Source organism: Spermophilus citellus (assembly GCF_964194105.1).
Source record: "Spermophilus citellus genome assembly, chromosome: 1".
In the NCBI taxonomy this organism is placed as follows: domain Eukaryota; kingdom Metazoa; phylum Chordata; class Mammalia; order Rodentia; family Sciuridae; genus Spermophilus; species Spermophilus citellus.
In genome coordinates, this window is record NC_138182.1 from 325,338 (window position 1) to 341,658 (window position 16,321).

Consider the following 16,321-nt stretch of genomic DNA (forward strand, 5'->3'; position numbering starts at 1 on the left):
AAAGAGATGGGGGAGTGGCTCAGAGTTAAGCGCCCCTGGGCTCAATCCCCAGTACCAAAAAGTAAATAAGTAAAACAAAATAATAAAAAAGAAGTCAGGACAGAGACCTACAGGGATGGCCACGTGCAGACACAGAGATGACAGCGTCTGTGAGTTGACAGGAGCAGCCTCAGTCAGAGGCGCCGACCCGACCTTGCCAGGGACACAGTCTGTAGAGCTGAAGGGGCGCGTTCCGGGTGGAGCCACCGGCTGTTGTCCTATACAGGCTGGTTTTCACATCAGCACAATTCCAGTCTGCCACAGAGAGGGCTCTCCAAGCCCTCCTCTCAGCAGAGCACCTCCACGTCACTCTCTGGGGCAGGAATCCTCTGGCCTTGCCCTCTCCTTCATTTTCCTGAGTCTGACTCAGCCCCACGTGGGTTCCTGGCCCAGGCCACCACCTACCCTCATCTGCAGGAGAAACCCAGGCAGCCTAGTCCTGCTCCAAGCCCTAGCTGGCGGGGATGGCTGCTCTGGGCTGGGCCTGCTGGCCCTTGACCCCTGACCTGCAGTGATGTCACAGCAGCTCCACGACAACCACCCCCATTCTGGCGACTCCCTGGAGAAGGGACAACAGGGAGAGAAGGGCAGCAATGCCCTCAGTGTGAGGCTGTGCAGGCCACAGCTCCCTCCTCCCGCAGGCAGAATGGAGAAGGATCCAGCCACACACAGGAGGCACCGGCCAGGCCCTGGGGCCCTGCCCTCAGGAGTGGCCCCTGGACATCTCAAGGCAGCCAGTGAGGGGGCCGAACTCCAGAGGAGCCGGAGCATGGGTGGCTTGCACCAGAAGGGAGACCCCCCAAGCCGCATCAGGAAGCTGCGCAGGGAGCCAGGTAGGAGGGTAGGAGGGTCTCCTGCTGGAGGGCCCAGGGCTGCCTGGACCAGCAGCTCAGGAAGGGATGGATGCTGAGGACACCCACCGGTGCGTCCCCAAGAACAGGGTGCTTCCGGTTCCAGGCTGCCTGGACTGTGGAACCCCCCCCCCCCCGACTCCTTGCCAGATGTTCCCGAGAACTTCAATCCCACAGTAAGCTCAAGAGCAGTGGGACGTCCCCTCCGCCCAGGCAGGCCTTCCTCACCTGCTTTGACAGGCCACTCACAGGCTGGTCAGGAAGCAGCAGGAATGGCCTCCAGGTCTTGTCCTCAGCGACCTCAAGCAGCAGCCCTGAGACAGATGACAAAGGACCCAGCCTCAGGCTGATGCCCTGGGTAGGAGGGGTGAGCCCCCCAGCAGGAACAGGTAGCAGGACGCCTGGTGTCCATGGAGCATGACCCCGGAGGACGGGCAGAGTGGACGTGGCATCCAGCAAGGGATGGCTGGCCAGAAGGCTCCTCCATCTGCAGGTCTTCCCTGGCCCACTGGGCTGGGCTCAGGGCTTGCCGCTGGCCAGTCCCTGCAGGAAGCCCTCCAGGACAGGGCGATCCCCAGTCCCCAGTGTCCTGGGTGTTCTTCCATCAGAACCATTGTTTGAAGCTTTGGGACTCCCCGGCCACCGTTGGGGTGGCACACGCCCCTTATCCCAGTCACCCAGAGGCTCAGGCAGGAGCATCCCATGTTCAAGGCCAGCCTGGGAAACAGACCTAAATTAAAAACTAAAAGGGGCTGGGGGCAGAGCTCACTGGTAGAGTATCACGGCGTTCAACCCCGGGACCAGACAATAAATAAATGAATGATGAGTTCCCTGGGCTGCTCCTGGTGGTTTGCAGGAGAAGGGGCTGCAGCAGGGAGCGCAGTCACAGCACTCAGACCTGGCTCGAGTCCGGGCCACACAGGACAGGAGAGGCCCCTGGCACCCAGGCCTGGGGCGGCACCCGAGAGCCCAGTCACCTAACCCTGATCCTAACCTGCCTCTCCTTAAAGGGCTTGCACACCCACAGCATGTGCCAGGGACCTAAGTCAGGAAGCTGGCAGGTTGAGGAGGCCCATCCTCTCCAGAATCACCAGGAAGCGCACAGGGTTCCCTCACCTCAGGCAGATTCAGGGTGCTCCTGGGCCCTGCCTAGGAGAGGGGACTGTTAAGAGCACCTGGTGGGGGCCAGAGAACTGGTGGCCATCCCACCTCCTTCTGTCTTCCTGCAAAGGAAGCCTGGGGTGACCAGCAGGAGCAGAGGCGCCCTCCCCCATCCTGTTCCTGTCACTGTGCTGGGACAGGGGTTTCTAAGTCCTCGGGCCTCTGACGTTCACTGTGAGGCGCCTGAGTCCCACAGAGATGGCAGAGCTGGGAGAGGCCTGTGCTGCAGACGAGATGGGGTCCCAGTTCATGATGGCCACTCCCCCTGCTGCCAGGTGGAGCTTCAGACCAGGACCGTGCCTGCAGGTGGCAAGCCCCGGGCTGGGGCAGGCTGGTCTCAGGAGCCAGGGCCCATGTGCCGATGATACTGACCAACACGGTCCTTGCTTCTCAGAGTCTGAAGACCAGGGGCAAGACCCAAGGAGGGACGCAGACGATACCATCTGGTAAGCAGGTGTGTGTGTGTGTGTGTGTGTGTGTGCGCAAGAACAGACCCCCACCAAGGTCAGGCTTGAGAGGGACCCAAGGAGCCGGTGTCCTGAGAAGATCCACCTGAGGGCCTGTGGGGGGGGGGGGGGCGTTTCAAGGATTCACGTTTATTTTGTTGTTGTTGTTCCAATAAAACTTTATTTACAAAAAGAGTTCATAGGCCAAATTTGGCCCTAGGGTCACAGTTGGCTGACCTTTGCTCCAGATCTGGAGAAAATAGTCTTGGAAGTCTTATTGGAAGCATTTTTATTTTATTTTTTTTTAATTTTTATTGGTTGTTCACAACATTACAAAGCTCTTGACATATCATACTTCATACATTAGATTGAAGTGGGTTATGAACCCCCAATTTTACCACAAATGCAGATTGCAGAATCACGTCAGTTACACATCCACAATTTTACATAATGCCCTATTAGTAATTGTTGTATTCTGCTACCTTACCTATCCCCTACTATCCCCCCTCCCCTCCCCTCCCTTCTTCTCTCTCTACCCCATCTACTGTAATTCATTTCTCTCCTTGTTTATTTTCCCATTCCCCTCACAACCTCTTATATGTAATTTTGTATAGCAATGAGGGTCTCCCTTCATTTCCATGCAATTTCCCTTTTCTCTCCCTTTCCCTCCCATCTCATGTCACTGATTAATGTTACTCTTTTCTTCCCCCTCTTCCTCCCTGCTCTGTTCATATTTGCTCTCATTATATCAAAGAAGACATTTGGTATTTGTTTTTTAGGGATTGGCTAGCTCCACTAAGCATAATCTGCTCTAGTGCCGTCCATTTCCCTGCAAATTCTATGATTTTGTCATTTTTTATTGCTGCATAGTACTCCATTGTGTATAGATGCCACATTTTTTTTATCCATTCATCTATTAAGGGGCATCTGGGTTGGTTCAACAGTCTAGCAATTGTGAATTGTGCTGCTATGAACATCGATGTAGCAGTATCCCTGTAGCATGCTCTTTTAAGGTCTTCAGGGAATAGTCCGAGAAGGGCAATAGCAGGGTCAAATGGTGGTTCCATTCCCAGCTTTCCCAGGAATCTCCAAACTGCTTTCCAAATTGGCCGCACCAATTTGTAATCCCACCAGCAATGTACAAGTGTACCCTTTTCTCCACATCCTCGCCAGCACTTGTTGTTGTTTGACTTCATAGTGGCTGCCAATCTTACTAGAGTGAGATGGTATCTTAGGGTGGTTTTGATTTGCATTTCTCTGACTGCTAGAGATGGTGAGCATTTTTTCATGTACTTATTGATTGATTGTATATCCTCCTCTGAGAAGTGTCTGTTCAGGTCCTTGGCCCATTTGTTGATTGGGTTATTTGTTATCTTATTGTCTAATTTTTTGAGTTCTTTGTATACTCTGGATATTAGGGCTCTATCTGAAGTGTGAGGAGTAAAAATTTGTTCCCAGGATGTGGGCTCCCTATTTACCTCTCTTATTGTTTCTCTTGCTGAGAAAAAACTTTTAAGTTTAATTAAGTCCCATTTGTTGATTCTTGTTGTTAACTCTTGTGCTATGGGTGTCCTATTAAGGAATTTGGAGCCCGACCCCACAATCTGTAGATCGGAGCCAACTTTTTCTTCTATCAGACGCAGAGTCTCTGGTTTGATATCAAGCTCCTTGATCCATTTTGAGTTAACTTTTGTGCATGGCGAGAGAAAGGGATTCAGTTTCATTTTGTTGCATATGGATTTCCAGTTTTCCCAACACCATTTGTTGAAGATGCTATCCTTCCTCCATTGCATGCTTTTAGCCCCTTTATCAAATATAAGATAGTTGTAACTTTGTGGATTAGTCTCTATGTCCTCTATTCTAAACCATTGGTCCACCCGCCTGTTTTGGTACCAGTACCATGCTGTTTTTGTCACTATTGCTCTGTAATATTGTTTGAAATCTGGTATCGCTATACCACCTGATTCACACTTCCTGTTTAGAATTGCTTTTGCTATTCTGGGTCTTTTATTTTTCCATATGAATTTCATGATTGCTTTATCAATTTCTACAAGATATGCCGTTGGGATTTTGATTGGCATTGCATTAAACCTATAGAGAACTTTTGGTAATATCGCCATTTTGATGATGTTAGTTCTGCCTATCCATGAACAGGGTATATTTTTCCATCTTCTAAGATCTTCATCAACTTCTCTCTTTAGGGTTCTGTAGTTTTCATTATATAAATCTTTCACCTCTTTTGTTAGGTTAATTCCCAAGTATTTTATTTTTTTTGAGGATATTGTGAATGGAGTGTTTTTCCTCATTTCTGTTTCAGAAGTTTTGTCGCTGATATACAGAAATGCCTTTGATTTATGCGTGTTGATTTTATATCCTGCCACTTTGCTGAATTCATTTATTAGTTCTAGTAGTTTCTTTGTAGACCCTTTTGGGTCTTCTAGGTATAGAATCATGTCATCTGCAAATAGTGATAATTTAAGTTCTTCTTTTCCAATTTTTATGCCTTTAATTTCTTTCGTCTGTCTAATTGCTCTGGCCAGTGTTTCGAGAACTATATTGAATAGAAGTGGAGATAGAGGGCATCCCTGTCTTGTTCCGGATTTTAGAGGGAATGCCTTCAACTTTTGTCCATTCAGAATGATGCTAGCCTGAGGCTTAGCATAGATAGCTTTTACAATGTCAAGGTAAGTTCCTGTTATCCCTAATTTTTCTAATGTTTTGAACATAAAGGGATGCTGTACTTTGTCAAATGCTTTCTCTGCATCAATCGAGATGATCATATGGTTCTTATCTTTAAGCCTATTGATGTGGTGAATCACATTTATTGATTTCCGTATGTTGAACCATCCTTGCATCCCAGGGATGAATCCTACTTGATCATGGTGCACAATTTTTTTGATGTGTTTTTGTATTCGATTCGCCAGAATTTTATTGAGGATTTTTGCATCTAGGTTCATTAGAGATATTGTTCTGCAGTTTTCTTTCTTTGAGGTGTCTTTGTCTGGTTTCGGAATCAGGGTGATGTTGGCCTCATAGAATGAATTTGGAAGAGCTCCCTCTTTTTCTATTTCCTGAAATAACTTGAAAAGTATTGGTATTAATTCTTCTTTCAAGGTTTTGTAAAACTCCGCTGTATACCCATCCGGTCCTGGGCTTTTCTTGGTTGGTAGTCTTTTGATGGCTTCTTCTATTTCATCCATTGATATTGGTCTGTTCAAATTGTGTGTATCCTCCTGACTCAGTCTGGGTAAATCATATGACTTAAGAAATTTATCGATGTCTTCACTATCTTCTATTTTGTTGGAATAGGTTTTCAAAATAATTTCTAATTGTCTTCTGTATTTCTGTAGCATCTGTTGTGATATTGCCTTTTTCATCCCATATGTTAGTAATTTGAGTTCTCTCTCTTCTTCTCTTCGTTAGCATGGCTAAAGGTCTGTTGATCTTATTTATTTTTTCGAAGAACCAACTTTTAGTTTTGTTAATTTTTTCAATAGTTTCTTTTGTTTCAATTTCATTGATTTCCGCTCTGATTTTAATTATTTCTAGTCTTCTGCTACATTTGCTGTTGTTTTGCTCTTCCTTTTCTAGGGCTTTGAGATGAAGTGTGAGCTCATTTATTTGTTGGTTTTTTCTTTTTTTGAGGAATGACCACCAGGCGATGGATTTTCCTCTTAAAACTGCTTTCATTGTGTCCCATAGATTCCGATATGTTGTGTCTGTATTTTCATTTATCTCTAAGAATTTTTTGATTTCCTCCTTTATGTCTTCTGTAACCCATTGATCATTCAGTAACATATTGTTCATTTTCCATGTGATGTAGGATTTTTCCTTCCTTCTTTTATCATTGATTTCCAGTTTCATTCCATTATGATCAGATAAAATGCAAGGTATTATCTCCACCCCTTTATATTTACTGAGGGTTGCCCTATGGCATAATATATGGTCTATTTTTGAGAAGGATCCATGTGCTGCTGAGAAAAAAGTATATCCATTTGATGATGGTTGATATATTCTATATATGTCAGTTAAGTCTAGGTTATTGATTGTGATATTGAGTTCTATAGTTTCTTTATTCAACTTTTGTTTGGAGGATCTGTCCAATGGTGAGAGAGGTGTGTTGAAGTCACCCATAATTATTGTGTTGTGGTCTATTTGATTCTTGAACTTGAGGAGAATTTGTTTTATGGATGTCGCAGCACCATTATTTGGTGCATAAATATTGATAATTGTTATGTCTTGTTGGTGAATGGTTCCTTTTAACAGTATATAATGACCTTCCTTATCCCTTTTGATTAACTTAGTCTTGAAGTCGATTTTATTCGATATGAGGATGGCCACCCCTGCTTGCTTACGAGAACTGTGTGCGTGGTATATTTTTTTCCCATCCTTTCACCTTCAGCCTGTGTATGTCTTTTCCAATCAGATGTGTCTCCTGGAGGCAGCATATTGTTGGGTTTGTTTTTTTAATCCATGATACCAGCCTATGTCGCTTTATTGGAGAGTTTAAGCCATTAACATTCAGAGTTACTATTGATATATGGTTTGAACTTCCATCCATGTTTGATTGTTTATCCTTTTTTAAAAAAAAATTTAGTTTGTTTCTCCGTGATTATCTTTCCCGTCGCCCTCTGTCTTTACCGAGGCACTTCCCACTGATGGTTTTGGTTATTGTTTTTCATTTCTTCCTTGTGTAGTGTTTTGCTCAAAATGCTTTGCAATGCTAGTTTTCTGGCTGCAAATTCTTTTAACTTTTGTTTATCATGAAAGATCTTTATTTCATTGTCATACCTGAAGCTTAACTTTGCTGGATACAGAATTCTTGGTTGGCATCCATTGTCTTTCAGAGTTTGAAATACATTGTTCCATGACCTTCTTGCTTTCAGTGTCTGTGATGAAAAATCCGTTGTTAACCGTATTGGTTTACCCCTAAATGTAATCTGTCTCCTTTCTCTTGTAGCTTTTAATATTTTCTCTTTGTTCTGTATATTGGATATCTTCATAACAATGTGTCTTGGCGTTGGTCTACTGTGATTTTGTGTGCTCGGTGTCCTGTATGCATCTTCAATTTGTATATCTGTTTCCTTTTTTATTTCTGGAAAGTTTTCTGTAATTATTTCATTCAGCAGGTTTCTCATTCCCTTGGTTTGAATCTCTGTACCTTCTTCTATCCCGATGACTCGTAAGTTTGGTTTCTTCATGTTATCCCATAACTCTTGGATGTTTTTCTCGTGATTTTTTACCAGCCTTTCTGAGTTGGCTAGACTCTTTTCAAGATGGTATATTTTGTCTTCATTATCTGACGTTCTGGCTTCTACTTGCTCCACTCTGTTAGTGATACTCTCAATTGAGTTTTTAATTTGGTTTATCGTTTCCTTCATTTCTAGAATTATTGTTTGATTATTTTTTATAATCTCTATCTCCTGATAAAGATGCTTAACTTCTTCTTTTAGCTGTTTATGTAATTCATTCTCAATGTGTTCTTTTGCTGCTTGAATTTGCTGTCTTGTATCCTCTTTAAGGTTCCATTCCATCTGTCTAAGGTGTTCCTTGAGGTCTTTATATGACCATTTTCCTAATGACTCTAGGTCCTCCTGAATATTTAGGCTGTCCTGCGTTGTTTGTACTCCTTTTCTTCCTTGTTTCTTGAAGCTGCTCATGTTGCTTCTTGTTCTGTTTGACTGCTGAGTTACTGTTTACTCCTATAAATTTATTTGATGCTTGGGAGGAAAGGTATTAGAAGGGAAGGGAAGAAGTCACTAAAGAGAATGAGAGTAGGCAGATAGAATTCAAGGAAGGGGGGATAAGAAAAATGAAAAGACAAAAGAAAGAAATAGGAACTAAAAAAAGAAAAAAAAAAGTTTAAAAAAATAATAATAATAATTAAAAAAACTAAAATTAAAATTAGAAGAGAAAGAAGAGGAAGAAGAAAAAGAAAAAAAACAAGATAGAAAAATGAGGATGAAAGAAAAACCCAAATCAAAAAAAAAGAAAAAAAAAACAACTAATAAATGCCGTCTTAGAGTTTGATTAGCTTCTCTTCCAGTAGGTGGCGCTGTGCCCACCAGGTCAAGTCTCTCCTGTCAGTACGCGGGAACCAATCACTGTGCAGCAGCTCCTCCCAGACTGGGCGAGTCTCCAATCCTGAGTTCCTAGGGCCTCCTCTTGTGTCCAATCACTTCCACTTTTCCTCTAGCCAGGCTCCTCTCACCACAATACTGGCTACAGGCCGGGTCTGCTGCTCCCGGGAGCCCTGTTTTCATGAATGACTGGGCTCACTCCTCCAGTTTGCCATTCCCTCAGACCCTAAGTTTGTAGAGCTTGGGGCTGAGAATCCTCAGCAAATTTTACTTGCCCTCCGGTAGCCACTCCCCCGTAGCTGGTGCAAGAGACCTCAGCAGTCAGCCCTGGTGGGAGCGGCAGTTCCGCGCTGTGGGTCCCGCCCCACCTCTGACTCCCTCGGGCTGACTGTAGCACTCACGGGAGAGCTGGGAGGGGCCCTTAAGGTTTCCCCGATGCGTGGAGAGGGAAAGCTAGGGGGTTACACACCTGTAGCAGCAGGCTTCAATGAAGTTATCTTCTTCGCCGCAGTCCTGCAACGCCAGCCCTCCGCCACAGTGGTATCCCCCGCAAACGGCGACAGTTCGCCTCCCCCTGCCGGGCGACCAACGCAACGGGCGGGTCCCCACTGTCTCTCCCAAGCCCCGCCTGGAACCTGCGGCCACTACCCACGAAGGCCCGGCAGGCATCCACCTCCGTATGATGGGAAGGGCTGACCAGCCGCCTCAGCTGGATGGATTAATGCAGAGTCACAGCTGTCTGTCTCAGCTTTTCAGACGCTGTGGCGCGGGGCACGGAGCACAGAGAGGCTTACTCACTTCCCGCCGCCATCTTCCTCTTCTCGCTATCTCGGGATGATGGCGGGGCTCTCCCTCTGCTCCCTCCGGTGTGTCTCAGCCTCGGGCTCCCGTGCCTCTCTCCGCCGGCCTCCACTGCCAGCGCTGCCCCGGTCGCTCTCTCTGCCCCCGGCGTTCCCGGCTTCTGGCCGCACAGCAGCCATGTCTCTCCGGCTCGCGGCTCCGGCGGTGCCCGGGGCCGGGGAGGCGACAGCCCCTCTCCGGCAAGTACCGCAGTCCCCAGGCCCCGAGTCCCAGCAGCCACAAACTGACACTTTTAATAAACCTACCAATTCCCGGCAGGACCCCCTTCATGGAATTTTGCTAGAAGTTCCTCAGTAGGTAGACTGCCGCTGTTCCAAAGGGTCTTTTTGATCCCGTTACTGTGGAGACATTAGAATCGCTGCTTCCTCGTCGGCGGCCATGTTGGATCCCCAAGGATTCACGTTTATTGGGAGGGACTCCCCACAGAAACAGGACCCTCTGTCCCCTCCTTGCGGCCCATTCCAGCTGGCCCAAGTGTCAGAGCCAACAACCCCACAAACCACCCTGGAAAGGAGGTGCTGGACCCAAAGAGGTCTCATCTGTTTGGGTGGGAGCAGGCCCAAATGGCTCCACAGAGGAAGGCCGCCCCAGACGGACCTCTCACCAAGCACAGCACTGCCCTCTGCTCCACCCACCCAGGAGGCTTCAGTCCCTGAATCTCCCAAGAATTTTTCTTGGATATCAAAATCCAACTCACCACCATGGACCAGGAGAGGCCTTGTGGAGACCAGGGTGCTCGGCCACAAGTGTGGCTGGAGGGCAGGGGGCCTGGGGGAGGCCTGGAGCACCCTCCCTGCCCAGCTGAGTGTGGGTGGCAGGGCTAAGCCAGGAGGCCCACTGTCCTCTTGGGGGTACAGTGAAATGCTTGCCTTTACCCCACCCATGTCTCCCCACCCGATGCTGGAGAAGCCCCTCCCTGCACCCTAGATTCAACAAAGTGCTGCAGGGAGGGTCACCCAGGTGGTGTGGGTGACTGGCACCGACCCAGCCCCGCCCGGTCTCCATGGCAGCTGGTCTTCAGGCAGAGGTAGCCATGCACTTACTGATGGTAGTCACCTCTGTACAGCATATTTTGGTCCTTTGAGCAGGTGGGACCTGCTTTCTCGATAAGCCCAGTTAACTGTAAATAGCCATTGCCAGCAGGATACTGCCATTCAGGGTGTGTCTAAACAAGAGGGTAGGCTGGCTTTCAGTGCCAGGAGGGAACCTCAGGTCCAGACCCTCACCCACAGAAGGGCCCCTCACAGACTCACCTCAGCTGGGTGCCTGTTACCCAGCACTGGCACGAGGAACCCAAGGCAAGGACAGGTCAATCTCCTCATCCCATGACACCTTTCCCTGCCTGTTTCCCTTCTCTCACAGTCAGGCAAATCTAGAGGAAGACAGGAAGAAAAAGAATCAGGATGCCCTGGGAAGCCTGGACCATGAATGTGGGAAAACAGAGTCAGAGGTTGAGAAGAGCGACTCAGAGACCAGCACCAAGGAGGAGCAGGCAGGAGCATGTGCAGGCAGCTGCGTCCTGGAGGCTGAGGTGAGCCCCACTTGGTGCCCGGGGCCCTCCGTCATCTTGATGGGGGTCTGCTGATATCGACCTGTGGGTGTCTTCTTTGACTTGCAGGAACAAGAGCTGGAGTCCATGAAGCTGAATGATCTTCTGGAAAAAGAGGCAAGAGCTTCCTTTGGTGACAGGAGCCAGCCCGCCCAGCCATGAGCGCCCTGCAGACTGGTGGTCCTGGGGTCACCTCAGCAGAATCCACGCTGTAGAGCTGCCCCCGGCCCTCCCCTCCATCCAGAGAGGCCAGGGTCCAAGCTTGGCCCTGCTATCCCAGGGCATCCTCGCCCACTTGCCAAACAGTGCAGGCACTAATGGAGTTGGGTCCTGAGAGGAGCTGACATTCAGCCGACCTTGGCCTAGGAGAACACACCCAGAGCCGCCTGCCCAGATGCAGTGTTAGGGATTCTCACAGACACTTGATGCAGGAAGGTTGATTCTAATCTCCTTCCCAGACCGTGTGCTAGTTGTGGAGAGGGTGGACATGTTGCTTACCAGGATTTTACAACAGACCACCCTTAGTGTGGTTATGGGCCAGCCAAAGTGCCCAGATGGAGACCCTGAGGCAGCTATTAGCTAAACTGCAGGGCCACTGCACCCCAGTGTGAGTCTTTGCCACCGGGTGCAGTGTGACTCCAGGTGAATCTCTGGAGGCAGAATCCAGCTGAGCAGGCCTGGGAGGTACCTCCCCGGGGCATGGCCACTGCCCAGAGGCCCTGGTGGGTGAAGGTGTGGGAGACCCTCTGAAGTCTCAGGTACATGATGGGAAGTGAGTAGGGTGGATGGGAAGGCCATATTCCTCCCTCTCGCTCCCTGCCAGAGTCAGCCCCACAGATACCTCATGGCCACACTGCCATTAGCCCTCCAACCAGCTTTGCAGGACCCCCCACCCTGAGCATCACCAGCATCTGATAACCCTGGTGGAACCTGCCCTGGCCTGCCTGGCTGCCCAAGGCCAGGAGCTGCAGCCCCTTCCAGGAAGTCTGCTTTCTTCACAGCTCACCCCAGCTCTGTGATTTCCACCCACAGAAACCATCTGCATTCGTGGAGATTGACCTGGGAGATCATGCCGAGGAGGTACAGATTAAACCCCTCACCACCTACCCAGAAAGTGCCTGTACCCAGACTAGGCTGGGCAGGTTTGGGGGACTTGCCCACAGCAGGCCTGTTCAGAGGGTGAGGCAGAGTCCCAGGACCAACAGCTCCTTGGATGCTCCACGGTGATGCGACTTGGCCTCCCTTATTCCCACTCCCATGTACCCTGGGGCTGTATTCTAGGGCCTGGGTAACCCATTGTCTCCAGAACCTCTTGTGGGATCACACCAGGTAGTAGAAAGGGTGAAGCCTGGAGATTTGAACCCAAAAAATACCTTCTGTGCCTCAATTGTCTCCTCTGCCCAAAAGAGACTGTAGCAGTACCCCCAAGTTGTTTTGTAGAGATCTCAGAAGAGTGCACCATACCCAGAAATCCACAGTATGAAGTATCACCACCATGACTATCACAACCATCAACATTGTCATCTCCAGCACTGTCATCACCATCATCACCCTCACCCCCCCACCACCAGCAGCATCACTGTCATCCCCACCAGCACCACTCCTCATCCCCACTGTCATCACATCATCTCCCATCAGCACTACCATCCCCACTACCACCATGACCCACAGTGGCATCATTATCTGTACCTCACCACCATCACCATCATCATTACTGTCACCATTACACCATCACCATCACCATCACCATCATCCTTACTGTCACCATTACACCATCACCATCACCATCACCATCATCATTACTGTCAACATTACACCATCATGATCACCATCACCATCATCCTTACTGTCACCATTACACCATCACCATCACCATCACCATCATCATTGCTGTCACCATTACACCATCATGATCACCATCACCATCATCCTTACTGTCACCATTACACCATCACCATCACCATCACCATCATCATTGCTGTCACCATTACACCATCATGATCACCATCACCATCATCATTACTGTCACCATTACACCATCACGATCACCATCATCCTTACTGTCACCATTACACCATCACCATCACCATCACCATCATCATTACTGTCACCATTACACCATCATGATCACCATCACCATCATCATTACTGTCACCATTACACCATCATGATCACCATCACCATCATCCTTACTGTCACCATTACACCATCACCATCACCATCACCATCATCATTACTGTCACCATTACACCATCATGATCACCATCACCATCATCATTACTGTCAACATTACACCATCATGATCACCATCACCATCATCCTTACTGTCACCATTACACCATCACCATCACCATCACCATCATCATTGCTGTCACCATTACACCATCATGATCACCATCTCCATCATCATTACTGTCACCATTACACCATCACGATCACCATCATCCTTACTGTCACCATTACACCATCACGATCATCATCACCATCACCACCATCTTTACTGTCACCATTACACCATCATGATCACCATCACCATCATCATTACTGTCACCATTACACCATCACGATCATCATCACCATCACCACCATCTTTACTGTCACCGTTACACCATCACCATCACCATCATCCTTACTGTCACCATTACACCATCACCATCACCATCACCACCATCTTTACTGTCACCGTTACATCATCACCATCACCATCATCCTTACTGTCACCATTACACCATCACAATCACCATCACCATCACCACCATCTTTACTATCACCATTACACCATCACCATCACCATCGTCATCACCACCATCACCACCATCACCACCACCATCACCATCATCATCACCATCACCACCATCACCACCATCTTTACTGTCACCATTATACCATCACCATCACCACCTTCATTACTGTCACCATTACACCATCACCATCACTGTCATTATAATTATCACCATCTTCTTCATCACTGTATCCTGATAACCACTGTCACCATCCCCACCATCAGCATGACCACCCTCACATCACCATCACCATCTTCATCACCATACCTGGATAGCCACTGTCACCAGCACCAGCACCAGCACCATTATTCCCATTGTCAGCATCATCACATTGTCACCACCATAATAAAAAGACGAAGTTGACATAAGGCTCCTCTAGGGCCTTCCAACACGAGGGTCCAATTCTCTGCTCTGGCCAGCAGTCACCATTTTTCGAGTTTCTCGAAGTTCTCTCTGGAGAGTTTAAGTTCTGTCTGAGAGTTGGTTATTCTCCATGGTGCACTCTTTGCCCTCAGATCACACCCTACTGTGCAAAGAGCTTATTAAGTCCCCACCAGGCTCCTCCTGGGCGTCCCCTGAGTTCCAGGGATTCCAGGGGGTTCAGCCAGCAGCAGAGTTGCACCAGTTGGGATCCCTGTCAGGTGGAGGGTGCTCGAGGCATGGCCTCTGGGACCCACCTCCCCTGGCCTAGTCCTTGGCAGACCCCACAGATGGACACCCCAAACCCTCTGAACCTGCCTGCCTCTCCCACAGGTGACCACCTGTGCTGTGAGAGAAGAGAAGTGGGGCGAGATGGACATAGGGGATTTGTCAGAAGACGAGTGAGTGAGGCCTGTGGGCTTGCACGGGGATGAGGGCAGGGCTTGTCCTCTCTGCAGGGCACACTGGACCCCCAGTGCCCCTCATGTGGGTGCACACAGAGGTCAAGCATTCATTAGACTGAAGGGACTGAGAGGCAAGCACCCTATTTCCCCTCTGACCCTACCCTACTGAGATGATGGGATTAAACCCCGTGTGTTTGGCTCTGAGTCCAGGGCTCCTGCAGAGGGAAAGGGGGGGGGCTGCTGCCTCGCTGCAGGGGAAAGGGCTGGCTGCCATTTTCCAAGTGGCTCCCTTCTGGCCTCCTGGCTTTGGAGCCCCTGGGCAGGCTTAGCTCCTCCCTGATCTCTCATATTGAAGGTTCCCTCTGGCAGAGAACAGGAGACCTGGGGCTAGCTGGAGGACAGGGTAGCAGACTGGCTCTGCTGGGGTCTGCTTCTGCCATAGCCTCCAGGCTGTGGACAGAGTGCCCTGGGGGGTGGAGTGAGCACAGTCCAAGGGGGGAGCAGGCTGGAGCACCCGCCGGTGCCCGGCAGGGCCAGGTAGGGTCTTTTCTTACCACAACACCCTACTTTTGGCCTCTAGGACCAGGACCAGCTGGGTGTGCTGTATCCCTTACCCCACCAAAAGGAAGGCGAAGGGGTGCGCAGCAGCCCTGGAGAAGGTACTTAGCTCCGGGAGAAGAGGGAGGGGTGGGGTGGGGAGAGCACCGGTGGTCACACACCCTGTGCCCTTCCCAGGACCCCTCGGACCAGGCTCCCAGGGACTCTCTTGGGATGGGCCAGAGCTGAGAATGAGGGTCAGAGGAAGCAGTGATGCCAGAGGCTCCCAACCCTCCCCAAGAGTGCAGCCCTGAGACCATCGCCCAAAGCCCTGGACACTGGGTGCGACGTCATACTTCAAAAGACGCAGGGTAAGTTGGCTGGACACACTTTCTCTGAGGTGTGGAAAGGGGCAGGAGTGTGGCTCAGCCTTGCAGGCCATGTGGTCAGAGACTGTCGGTGACCACACTCAGAACTGCTGAGGGGCCAGGTGCTGGTACAGGACCCTGCAGTGGGGGAAGCCGCCCAGCAGCCTGACATCCTCCTCTGACAGTTGCTTGGAGTAGCCCTGACGGAACTACAGGACGGGGATCCCAGTGCTGCACTGGGGAGCTGTATGCGCTCAACTTGGAGAGGAGAGAGGGACCTCCCCTTGGGCAGTGGTCAGGATGCCTGTCCCCCACTCCCCAGCATCCCCAGCTTTCCTGACTCCTGGCTCCAAGAGGCTCAATGCTCAGGGAGGTTCTCATAACCCAAACCCCAAGCCCCAGGCAGGCCAAGCAGGGTGCTGCAGGGTACAGCCCTCCTCCATTTCAACTCAGTCACGTGGAGTTCCTGAAACTAGCCAAGTCCTCTGGAAAACTGACCCTTATTCCTGGTCCAGGCTCCGAGCAGTTCCCACCCTTGGGAAAAGGTCACACAGACTGTGGGGCCTGCAAGCAGTGAGCAGCCTGGGTCCCTCACGGTGCCATGAGTAGCCTTTAGGGAGCCTTTAGGGAGCAGGCAGAGGCCCAGGCCCTTCTAGAGCATTCTGCCTGCACTGGTGGGCCCCATGTCCCTTGGTGGGTAAGGAGACGAGGGTGCCTCTTCTGGCAGCCAGGACAGGTGTTGGCTGCCTGCTGCGCGGCTTGTGGCTGCTGCAGGTGGTCCTGAGTCAGTCCTGTCCTGTGACCTTCAGGAAGCAGCCCCTC

At 49.7% G+C, this 16,321-nt stretch overlaps 1 protein-coding gene across 1 annotated transcript; it reads left to right on the plus strand.

Moving 5' to 3' along the window:
* Window positions 1–231: 231 nt before the first annotated feature.
* Window positions 232–15,541, plus strand: LOC308656924 (uncharacterized protein C13orf46). Its single transcript, XM_081308293.1, has 8 exons — window positions 232–872; window positions 2,446–2,497; window positions 10,801–10,969; window positions 11,057–11,104; window positions 12,020–12,067; window positions 14,524–14,591; window positions 15,175–15,253; window positions 15,330–15,541. Exons 1-8 carry the CDS (start codon window positions 554–556, stop codon window positions 15,378–15,380), a joined length of 834 nt encoding a protein of 277 aa, XP_081164419.1. The 5' UTR covers window positions 232–553; the 3' UTR covers window positions 15,381–15,541.
* Window positions 15,542–16,321: the final 780 nt, after the last annotated feature.